The sequence below is a fragment of the Eutrigla gurnardus genome, assembly GCF_963514095.1.
Source record: "Eutrigla gurnardus genome assembly, chromosome: 13".
Lineage (NCBI taxonomy): Eukaryota > Metazoa > Chordata > Actinopteri > Perciformes > Triglidae > Eutrigla > Eutrigla gurnardus.
The window spans coordinates 9,783,954-9,796,247 of record NC_139936.1 but is presented as its reverse complement, the minus strand read 5'-3'; the positions used below and the strand labels follow the sequence as shown (position 1 = coordinate 9,796,247).

General features: G+C 40.9%; 1 protein-coding gene across 1 annotated transcript; it reads left to right on the top strand.

Moving 5' to 3' along the window:
- The first annotated feature begins 702 nt into the window (after positions 1-702).
- ndc80 (NDC80 kinetochore complex component) lies at positions 703-7,372 on the top strand. The gene is made up of 17 exons (XM_084024387.1): positions 703-794; positions 1,306-1,404; positions 1,854-1,937; positions 2,450-2,576; positions 2,700-2,872; positions 2,980-3,082; positions 3,245-3,334; positions 3,487-3,580; positions 3,793-3,893; positions 4,340-4,484; positions 4,734-4,939; positions 5,122-5,271; positions 5,462-5,551; positions 5,672-5,764; positions 5,987-6,117; positions 6,304-6,406; positions 6,519-7,372. Exons 1-17 carry the CDS (start codon positions 787-789, stop codon positions 6,645-6,647), a joined length of 1,926 nt encoding a protein of 641 aa, XP_083880513.1. The 5' UTR covers positions 703-786; the 3' UTR covers positions 6,648-7,372.
- Positions 7,373-12,294: the final 4,922 nt, after the last annotated feature.

Sequence of the window (12,294 nt, the reverse complement as noted above, 5' to 3'; positions counted from 1 at the left end):
TACAAAGGAAAGTGCCTGCAAAATGATGCCAGATAACCCTAATTAGTATTTTTGTACAACTTTCAACGATTTCAAAACAAACAAACTCAGAAGCAAAGTTATCATTTGTGGTTTTAATTGTTTCTATAGTATTTTAATATACTGTCATGTAATTGTGTTGTTTTTGTTGTTGTTGTTTTTAACAAATTGTTCCTTTTGGAGGATCTACATTAGTAACTGACCACTATGTTGTTGTATGCGATAGTATTATCCATCCATCATTATCATCCTGCATTCGATCACAGCTGGTGTTGGGCGAAGGCAGGTTCACTCCGGATCGGTCGCGATAGTATCATACCAGAGTTTCACGTTCTCGGGGATTATTTTCCATTGGTAGTACAATCGGAGGGGTAAACGGTGCTTTGCTGGAGTACCTGGCCAACACTGAATATGTGTGCAGCAGTGAAAGTGAAATTAACCCGTTTACCTCTGATGGCTTTTTTAGAACATACTCAAAATAATACGAGTTAATAATATATTTTACATGCTTAACAGACGTGTATAACACTGCTCTTCCTCCAGACTGTTCTTGTTTTAATAAGTTTAATTTTAATAATATATCGTGTGTGTGTATGTGACGCTGTGGCCATTATATTTGTAAAGCGCGTTACGAAGCCTTCTTGGACCAAATCGCTCTCCGTACTATTGTGATGTCATCGCCGTTCAGTAGTTTGTATATTTTTGGCGGGCTTCGCGACTTCGTCTGTTCAGAATATTGTGAAAACATTAACTTTTGACCTACAAGACATGGAGCGGTACGTATTGGATTTGCTACCTAACCACTTAGTGTTTTGTGTCACTGACCATGAATAGCAAGGAACAGTCTGACTAAATGTAATGTTTTGGTAGCTAGCCTAAGATGTTGTGGTCGCCGTTGTTTTTAGCTACAGTTTGTTACCGCTAGCTAACGTTACAGCTAATTTAACTGAGTGTGGCGCTCGTAATAACTACTTTACGTCAGCTGCATATCCTAACAACCATTATTAGATTAAGTTAGAAAAGAACCAATTCGGTGTATCGTTTTACGTTAACCCAGGTCACTGAACGAGTAGGAGTTAGCTGGCCGGGCTATCGATCAGCATACACACTGAGATACTGACAGACGTTACGTTGACGTTAGACATATGTGGCCACATCTCACGTTAACATTTAGCCAGAACTATAACCACAATATGCAGCTGTGTGTATTTTGGCGATATTTGTACAACAGTAGAATTACTTTGATCAACGGCATCTGCTTCTTTTTTTGTAATGATTTGTATCCAGTGGAAGGATGAGTCGAGTAACAAGCGGCAGACCGTCGGAGCTGCCTATGCGAGTGCAGGACAGCAACAGGATGAGCATGGTGTACACAACGCCCAAGAGGTTGGTTTCAAATAACCTAAAACAAAAGAAAACTAAACATTTTTATTGTAATATCCCATAAAGATCCTGCTTTCCTGTGCGATGTACGCAGCCTTCTACTACTTATATTAGTATCTAGGGAAGCTGCTCAGATACATTGAAGTAGTTGAAGGAGGGCACTTCATGTATTGCTTTGACTAAGCTATTTGCCCAAATGTGATCTGGGATATGATGACATGATATATTACATATTTTAGGTATACTCATGCTGTGATCTGAATGTTTATCATACGTTTCTGTGCTGCTGCCTGTGTTGACCAGGACACTCTTATGAAAGGAGATTTTAAATCTCCATGAGGCTTCTCCTCATTGGATACATTTTAAAGGAAAGATGACTAAATGATTAATGGCAGGTTATCTGTCAGCAAGAGGAATGCAGTCATTTGTTCACAGTTTGCATTTCTTTACAGTAAACAGCCTTCCTTTGGAAAGCTCAACATACCTAAACCGCAGTCTGTGACGTCTGAAAGGCGGACCAGCTTCTTTGGTGCCCGGTATGTGGATAATATTTCAGAAATTTACTGCACATAAAACTACATAACTACAAAAGACTAAGAACATACAGTGTGTGTGTATATGTTATGTGTGTTTACACTTACACTAATAGTAGTAAGATGAAATAAAGTGTTGAAAATGTAATATGCTTTACCTTACACAGTTGGAAGGAAACTTATGTACATAAATATACTGTGAATATGACCTCAAAGAGAGTTTTCACTTCTGTGAGAATCTCAGCTGATTGAGTGTTTATTTATATATTAGATTTAAACCACTGGCACAAACACAAATGATAAAAAAAAAGAAGAATATTAAAATTAAAGAAAAGTTCATTATCCTATTTCTAAGTAAAATCGGTCAGATTAATGGCCTGTGTTTTGTTTTTATTATTATTTCTCATACATTTCAGCAATGCACATATTTAGACACAAATTCAATTAATTTGTTTTCCCCGTCAATTAAAAATAATATTTGATATTGTGGTGCTATATTAATATTTTGTCTGCAGGAGTGTTGGAGCCAGCATGCCTCGCAACAGCTCAATGTCAGGGTTTGGAGGAACTGAGAAGATCAAAGACACCAGACCTCTGCATGATAAATCTTTTGTTCAACAGTGTATCAGACAGTTGCACGAGGTAAAAAGACTTTCTTTCTTAGCCTACGAAATGTATTTACACACACAGGTAAATTTGTTTTAACATTTGGGAATCCACACCGTTGTTCTGTCCAGCCTGATATTCTCTATTGTGTCTTTTAAGTTCTTGACAGAGCAAGGTTACCCAGGCACTTTGTCTGCCAAGACCCTCCAATCTCCCTCTACCAAGGAGTTTGTGAAGGTGTTTGAGTTTGTCTACCGACAGCTGGACCCAACCTTTGAGATGCCAAACTCAAAAGTTGAGGAGGAGGTTCCAGCCATCCTAAAAGCCCTAAGGTGAAGTTATGTCCTTTAGCATTAACAATTATTGTGCACATTAGTATTTCTTTGATTGATGCCGTGCCCCCTCCAGTCTTGAGTGTACATTTTGTTTCTGGTTTCAGGTATCCATTTGTTCTGTCCAAGTCTTCGATGTATTCTGTTGGAGCTCCCCACACCTGGCCTCAGGCACTTGGTGCTCTCATGTGGCTAATTGACCAAGTCAAGGTGAGAAGCAAAAAATACTTTTGAATAGGAATTACAGTGAACCGCTACTATCTGACCAGTTTCAATTGCATAAAATGATAACATGCAGCATAAACTAATCAAATGTCATTTTTCTTGAATGAAACTAGTTATAACCAGCGTTGTACTCATTCTGTGTTCCAGATCAACTGGTGTTTGTGTAAGCAGGAGCTGCTGTTCAGCGACTTCTGTGAAGACGCTGATAATATTGAGGAAGGGGCCGAATATAACAAGGTACTCTTGACGTCTTCTTTAAACAGCACCAGGCACAAACGTTCAATGTTTGAACATTAAATGGTTACTCTCATTTTGTCTGTCTAAATCTAAAATGTGTGTGGATTTGTTTTTGTTTTCTTTTTATCTTCTTTCGCTTTTTCGCTGTTCAGCTCCTCCTGGACTACACAGCTGAGGCATACTCCAAGTTCATGCAGGGTGATGACACTTTTGAGGATGTGGATGAATTATTCCTCAATAAACTAAGTAAGCACAGTAACACTCTTATGAAATTAGTTTGGGGTTTTTTAAGAATGACTTCCCTTGACTGCATCTTCAAGCATATGGTTGATTCAGTTATTATTATTCTTAGTTAGTTATTATTCAGTTATTTTCAATTTAGTTTTTTCAATTTGATTGTGTGTCCCATTTTAAAAAGTTGTTATCGAAAAATTAACAAGTGGTGTGTTCTTTCACAGAGAAAATGTACAATGTTGACGAAGCCCTGCTGGTCACGATGGAGGAAAAGTACAAAATGCTCAGCGCTGAGGTCGAACGACTGGAGAGGGACAGCCAGACGGTCAGAAGACCTTTATTTGACACATCCCTACGGGAGCAAATTAGATTCAGATTTTTCAAATATTGATATTTCTATTACCATTTCTTGTGCGGGGCAGCTGGTGCTCAGTGGGTCCACAGGGTTGGTGGTTCCATCCCCGGCTGACACTGAACTCCAAGTTGCTCTCCAGACACTTCACAGCAGCCCACTGGCTCCTAAATGCTTAGAATAGATGAAATAAAGGATTTTACCATAGAAATAAAGTTTGTTTTTAGTTGTATACTACAAGGGCAATTGTACTGCATCAATTACAAGTGAAAAGGATGAAAGCCTGAGCATTGTCAACAAAAAGTATTGCACACAAAAAATGTATGATTATGGTTTTACATTTTTTTAAATAGCCAAAATTATTTGGGTTGTAATAGGTTGGTGCACTCTCTGACTTTATCTTCTCTCCTCCTGGACAGGACCGTCTAATGACAAAGAGGATGGAAAGGGTGCAGTGGCAGACGGATCTCAAGAAACTCCAAAGTTACCGAAGCAACCTGGAGTCCTTCAAAACCAACCTGGAGAACAGAGCTTCAGAACTGAGTGATGAGCTGGAGACTAATGGTAAATATAACCAGTCTTGGGTAGGATTCACTGGATCATTTGGCAATCTGATGGTGTCTGGATGTCAGTATTAAATATTACCCTGCTAATGCTAATTACTGCTGTGCTCTTTGCAACTTCCGTTATTTTTGTGCCTTTGCACACTCGGCACCAACATGGTCTTCTACAAGAGCTTTTAGCTCCTCTTTCCAATCAGAACTGAAGATTGGATCTGATTTCATACGCTTCATGTTTTTCCCCTTTTTGCAGGCAGTCATCTGGAGTCTCTCAAACATGAGCAAAATGAACTGCAGATCCTCCTGCAGAACCAGAAGTTTACTCCTGCTGATGTCGAGAGGATCAACAGAGAAAAGAGAGAACTCCAACAGACCATCTCCAGTCTCAGCAAGTCTCTCGAAGATGCTGAACAGCACAAGTGGAATGAGGAGATTGCACTGGCCAAAGTGAAAGAGAAGGTATGTACATCTGCCGTAGGAATAATACCCTCTTTCGTTCAGATGGTGTATATGACTCAGTTCGTTTTTAATAGTTGGGATTATTGCTTCATTCAGGAGCACACATTGTGACCCTTTTTGATTGAACTCGTTTCCTTGCCACTCCTGTTTTTGTCCCATCCTGTTCTTCCCCTCAAACCCAGGCGGAGTTGAAGGTAGCAGAGTACCACAAGCTGGCACGTAAACTGAAGCTGATGCCGTTGTCTGCAGAGAACGCCTGTGGTCACGATTTTGAGATCAGGCCTTTTGAATGTGGACCTGGCAGCATGGTGCAACATAAAACCCAGACACAGGTACTCCCAGCTAATGATCCTGCATTTGAATCAGTATGAACACAACTAGGTTACTCTCTTAATGCTTCAGTTTTTTGTGCTTTGGACAATTTATATTATATTTAAATGTTTACTCCATTGTACGCCTTGGAAATTGACGAGAGATGTTGATTTTCTGTGTGCTTGCTCTGATCTATGCTGTGTGTTGTAGATGCTCCTGAGAAAGCTGGTCAGTGACGTGGAGGAGGAGAACAGTCGATTAGCTAACATGAAACTCAGTCTGGAGGAGTCGACTGAACAGGTATCAAAATATTTAATATCTCATGCTATTAGCCTTTTCCCCCTAATGACAAGCAATGTTAACAAATGCATATTATTAAAATTCACATTAATTGTTTTTAAATGTGTGTTTGTCTTTAAGGTGAATTCTAACGTCTTGGACAAGTCCAATGACCTGAAGCAGCTGAGGGAGCAGATCCGCAAGCTGGATGAACGTCTGGATTCTGACATGCAGGTATAGTTCACTCTGCTTTATTGGTAGAAATGCCAAACTACATCGAGTAGACCCGACCAAACTTAGACAAGATGGCATTTGCCTGTGACAGTTCAACACGGAAGTATGTTTGCCATTTAACCTGGAAAGAAGTATTAACATGTTGATGCCTTAAAGAAAAGGCTCAGTTTTGTCTAGATTTTCTAACCGTAAGTTCCGTGTGTGTATGTGTGGCTTTTATAGGAGCTGGCTCAAGAGGAACAGGAGTGGGCAGCAGAGGTGGATTCGGTGGAGAACCATTGTACGCTTCTTGGGAAGAAGGTTAATCATGGTTACGATGAGGCCGTACAACAATTGAAGGCAGCACAACAACAGTGAGTCACTGTTATATGTTCATCAATAGGTAGACTTCATCCTACTGGCCTGGTCAAACGGCCATGTTTCCTGTAATCTTGATACCTCTGCCTCATTTATTCTCATTTTGCGAGGTTTCTGTTCCTGCCAGTCCTGAGATTTAGATTTTTAGAATAAAAGGCGTGTCGTGGTCATCTGTTCTGCAGGTACCACACGGTGCTGCAGGAGACCAATGAGGAGAGACGAACGGTAGCCAACAACCTTGCGTCTGTATTTACCACAGCTGCTAACCAATTGTCGATCACAGAGGTAACTTTGATAACACCATGATGCATGCTGCATATGTGCCCGTATTGATCTTATTCTAATGCATTCATGTGTGTAATATAACACCCTGACCCGTGTGGTTCTTGCACAACAGAAATGCCTGGAGGATCTGCACAGCCGAGTGCAGCGTGTCTGCTCGAAGGCTGTGGAAGAGGATGAACCTTCCGTACAGAAGCTGAAGGAAACTTTGAAGAGCTTCACATCCAAATCAAACCATTTTTAAAGTGAGGCAGGAGGATAGAGGCCTTCAAGTCTGCAGAGGGCAGATCTTTTAGAGACTATGGAAGTGAGTGGGAGTTCTCCCTATCATTTGTGTTTTTTAGATTGTTTCCATCTTGGAAAAACTTTCATTATCAGTTTGTATCATATGATTTATAACCTTAGATTAACACCTTTTCTTTGTCTAAATTATTCTGTTCTATTACAATGGTGTTGTGTTTTTGCACCACAGTACATTTAAATACAAAGTGGTTGAAGAAAGAGGTTTTGAAGTCTTAATGCATGTCCTTTTAGTCATCTGGTATTCTGGACTGCCATTCCATATCAACACTTTTCTGTTTTATTATTAATAAACATTCATATGCTAAATTTTAAACCCTTACATTTCTAGAAAAGAGTTTATGTACAGTTTTTCACAATGTAACACTGAATACATTTTTAATGAATTATTATAATACATACCCCAAAAAAAGTAAAACATTGTTCGAAGGTTTGGTCAATATATTGTTTGTAAACGTTGTGTGGCTTCAAGAAGCCTCGTCTTTCCTCCCTCGGTGTGGTCGTACTGTATCACGTCTAACAGCTGTGTTGTATTCAAGCCACTAGAAGGCAGCACACACCTCTGCTTGCTACAACTCAAGTGTTCTGTTTGCTATAAATTCACATTTTGAACTGTTTGTTAATGTTGCAGTCTGTCCAAAAGCTACTTGGTTTATTAAAGTATTCAAACATTAACAAAAGATCTGTAACAAGTCTTGAACAGAATAAGCACTGAATACAATGAGATTTAGTTGTTTCTGGAGGCTGAATCTCTTGCTTGCATTCTTGATTGCAGTGAGTTTGCAGCAGCCAAAACCACCAACTTCCATCAGAACAAATGTGTATTAAGACGACTACAAAACCAATAATCTGCAACTGCAGTTCTATATTGTTTCAGGCAAAGGTTGCCATGGATTAGTAGGCAAAGTTTCCATTTGTGTCTAACTCTGTTTTACTGAACCCATGAGGGCGTTTAAGTTCCACAGATCAGCCATAACACATCAATCTGACCAGTGGATCAATGAGATGTTTATTTTAGGAGTTTGCTGCACTTCTGGTAGGAGAATTTCTTGCAAATCATTTGGCATTTACGTTGCGAACAGAGCGGGCCATAGCTCCCCACAATGCTTTCTAAATGTCATGGTCAGCCACGCTGGTTATACCCGTTTACAGTGAGCTCTGCATGCTTGGCATCTATGTCCCATCAAGGTATCCTGCGGCAATCTGGACAATTTTGGTTTAATTTAGGTTTTCAAAAAAAATCTATATTTTGGGATCCTATAATATCAGCCCTGATCCACTGTATGTCAGACTTGTGAAACTTCAGGCATCGCAGTTTTTTTCACAGGATCCTTTTTTTCTGTTGCAGCAACATGTAAAAGTCCAACCTCCAAGCTTATCAGGATCCTAAAAGTCTTAACTTGAAGCTAAGAGTTGCACTAAATTGCAACTCAACTAGTACTTTTTTTTGTTTGTTAAACACTGTATTAAGAACTATAGTAGGAATTAACTTTTTACCATTTTAACAGATGAAGTGGAATAATGACATTTCTACAACAGAAAGGTGAAACTATTCCTTAGTCTTTCAAAAGAGAGAACTTGCGGCTTTCCTCTTAAAGCTTGTTACAAACCTTTACATTTTTAACTAACTAAATAATTATTTGAGAACCTACTCAGAAGATAGATTGATGACGGACATCATTTATGAGAACCCTGAAATACTTCAGAATCCTAGACTTGTAACTACTTCGGAGTATTTTCTGTTTGAAAGCGTTGCCAGCGAGGCGGAAGTGTCGTCCTGGGACTTGGGGCGATGGTCTGACCCTAAAAGTCCACAACATGTCAATACAGTAAAATGAAAGGCGTTTTTTACAAGGGGAACATTTGAAAGCTGTCAGTGCTGCAAGCGTGAGAGAAATGTTTTGGCAGATGCGATGAGGAGAGATGAGGTGATTGTGAGGGGCTCCGTGGAGAGAGGGAATGAAAAATGTGATGGGTAACTTCCACCACTAGCGGAGACAGCCCCAGTGCGTGAGTGTTGGATGGGGTGGTGCGGGGGTAGAGGGGGGGGGGGGGGGGGGTGCAGGAAGTTAAAGGGAAGGAGAAAGGCTGGTGCCGTGTGTTACCACAGAGACTTAATTCAACTAAACAGGACAGACCTCGGTGTGTTTATCAGATGCCATATGGACAGGTGGCATCCATAAATTACAAGCCTTAAGAGTGTGTGTGTGCAAAAAAAAATGAATGTCATGATTTGTGTATCTTTGTACCCCCAGAGGTGTGTGTGTGTGTGTGTGTGTGTGTGTGTGTGTGTGTGTGTGTGTGTGTGTGTGTGTGTGTGTGTGTGTGTGTGTGTGTGTGTGTGTGTGTGTGTGTGTGTGTGTGTCCATGATGCCTGTAGCCCTCGGCCTGCGTGGACCTATTTTATCATGGATCATTGCACTCAAAGACATGCATCATGAATTCTTAATACACTGTATGTTCTTGCTCTCACACAGGGGAAGTCAATGTGACCCGGCTGAGGGCAAAGGCCTTACTCTTCCAGGGATTTTGTGTGTGTGTGTCTGTCTCTGTCTCTCTCACCGGGCCTCTAAAAGAAGGGAGATGAAGGAGAAGGGGATGTGATCGTGTGGCTACACGATGTGCACATGACACAGAAACGACAAAACAAGATGTTAAAAAAAAAGAAAAATTCAAAGGTTATCTCCTTCCCTGCTCTGTGACCTGGAGAAGGTGTGTGTTGTTGCTTTACCGCGTAGCACAAGGCTTTCAGCAGCTAATCTGTCATACCACGAGACAGCCAGACACAGTAGAGAGGCGAGGTGTTAATGTGGAGTCTTATTAGGGGTTAATCTCACCCATCCGCCACTAGAATAATCTGTTTTACAGATGTGGGAAATGGGGGGCAGAGAGAACGGGGGGAGATGAGGGGAGAAAAGGAGCTCTGCCTTCTAATTCCACGCTCGACTATTTTCTGCCTCCCAACTCATCAAATACACCATAGAGTAGCTGAAATCTGTCTTCCTTAGACCTACATTATGACTACTTCTGGCATTTTGATTTCTGCTCCAGCAGTTAATTGTCTCCAGATTTAGAAGACCGATCAACTTCTGCTATAGCTGCGGTACAAACGTGCACAGAAGCGGCGTACAAGATTCCCATTTGAAAATCTTCACTGTTACACAATAACACAACTGAAGCAACCTTTTTTGTTACGGTAAACTCTGTGCAACGCTTGCTCCATGCAAACGGCTCGTTTGAGCTGACGTGTAATGCTTTGCTGAGGTTGAAGAAAATTGTGTGCAGGTTTCCCAGCGGCAGAGTCTCGGTTCGGTATGTCTGTCCTTTGTGTGCTGGAGACACGCATGTTGACGTGAGTTAAAGACGAGTGCTTACAGACAGACATGTTTGTATGTAAAATATGCGTGTGTGTAATGCGGGATGAATCAGATACGCCAGTTTACTTTGTCAAAATAACGTCGGCTCAAAGTTGTTGTAGGTTAATTTGTGTTGAATATGTGCTTTTTATGCTCAATACATGGAATAGTTGCTCTTCAATGCTGAGTAAAAAGTCACAACAAGAGTTTTTGACACTGGCTGGACTGTGGAGCACCAATGAGACTCTTCCCATGTTCACTTCCAGTTGCACGCTCTTCTTGTTGGAGTAGCTCTGCTGCACAAAGATGGTGACCAAACCAGCTCCTATCAGTCTGCCCACATTCACTTGCTACTGGATTCTGGACTTTCCCACTAATAAACCACAAGTAGTGATGCAACAAAGTTCTCAGTACAAGTACAAGTGCTCATTCACACATTAAAGGGCACGCCACCGAATGTACTCATGACGATCCGTTCAGTCATCGTGGGGTGTTTAACTCGGTCCTGTGTTGCTCTGGGAGAATTACCCTGATGATGTCATATTTGTGTCATCAGGGTTATCTCGATTTGGGTTTCAAGACAAAAAATCTAGCATCTAGCATAGACGACCTCAATTTATAAACTGGGGTGATGCACGGTCGGTCCGGTACAAGACGAAAGTTAGTTTTAGGCAACAAAACCACTCACCCTATATGAGTAGTCTCTCAGTATTTAATACCACGCCAGCAGCTCTGGCCGTTGCATCGTCACGTACGTGCGTTTCATTTGCAAGATCCCAGTTGACTTACCGTTGGCGTTGCTTTTGTGCTGAGCAACATGGTGAAAAAATGGATAATTGGTGTCTCTCTACATGAAACCAACAGATTGCATTTCGTGACTATTTCACAAATGGCTGTGTTGTGAAATTTAAACAATCCTCAGCTTGTTCTACAGAAAAGAAGAGACGTCAGACATCTGCTTCGTGAGATGAGAGGCGAAGACACGGGAAAGACTGTCACAAGAAGAAAAAAAAGAATATTTAGCTGCACAGAGCTGGAAAGTACAGCGGAAACGTGTTTACTTCTGTTATCACAACTGTGTGTGTGTGTTTGTGTGTGTGTGTGTGTGTGTGTGTCCTGATGCACGTGTGAGGCCAGCGGTCGCTCCTTGTTTGATCACAGTGTGTCGTGTTGACATTCAGGCAGCGTCCCGTGGGACTTGTGTGTTCAGCCTCAGTGTGAAGTGCTGTAATCACGGTATCTTTTTGTGAATAATAGATCCGATGAGTGACCGCTTTAAGGTACACAGCAGGTTTTTTCCGTTTCAGCTCACTCGTAATTCAGCTAAGGCATGAATCATGGCCGTTTCTTAAATGTGTTTTTTTTCTGTGTCGGGACAATGTATCCACAGAACCCAAACATGGAAGATCCATCGGCGATTAAGCCAACGAGACAGGAAGTGTGTCCCACAGAGGTGCCACAGTCACGTTGAGTTTTTCCAGAAAAAAAAACAGCTGGAAACCACGTTGTACTTTACAGATGTTGCTTTTCTGTGGATTAAAAGTGTGCTTAGTGGTTCAGCTGCACCATGTAGACAAATTACTACATTTCCATGTTTCTTCTGTCCACGAAACGTAAATGTATGTTGCAGCCAAGTGGAACAGGCACACAGGCTTGAACATAATGTATATAAAACGTGGTAAAATGCTCAAACATATGGAATAAAACGTTCAACTGTCGGTTTTTTGCTGTACTTCTACTAAAGAACAAGCATTTAGGATTGAAAATCACAAAAATGGTTTGTTTTTACAGGAGTAGCCATGTGATTTAGTTTTACACTTCTATAAAAATGTGTTGACGTGAAGAAAAAATTAAATAAAACATAAAAATCATTGAAATCTAAGCTGCAGGCAAGCTCCAAAACCGCTGGATCCTGCACTTGTCTCAAATGTATTCAAATCATGATTCTGTAAACCGCTGAAGTTTTGCACATAAAAAAATCCATTGGGGTTGGATGTCTTTTGGAGAGTGCAGGAAAAGTGGATGAAAAAAGGCAGTATGACTAGAAGTTGTTGGCTCTTTGTTTGGCCTTTGGTAGTTTGGAGAGGAGCTGTGTTTTTAGTACCGTTACTGTTCTGTGTGCCCCAAAGGTCAGAACATTGCAGAAACATTACAGAGGTCAATGTTTTATTTCCTGTTGTCGTAATCTCTTTTAAAAAATGTGTCCAGCTCGACATGGCATAGGGCATTTTCCAC

Coding starts and splice junctions, on each gene's coding strand:
- ndc80 (XM_084024387.1), top strand. Junction 1,938..2,449: donor ACCAGCTTCTTTGGTGCCCG/GTATGTGGATAA, acceptor TTTTGTCTGCAG/GAGTGTTGGAGCCAGCATGC. Junction 5,552..5,671: donor TGGAGGAGTCGACTGAACAG/GTATCAAAATAT, acceptor TTTGTCTTTAAG/GTGAATTCTAACGTCTTGGA.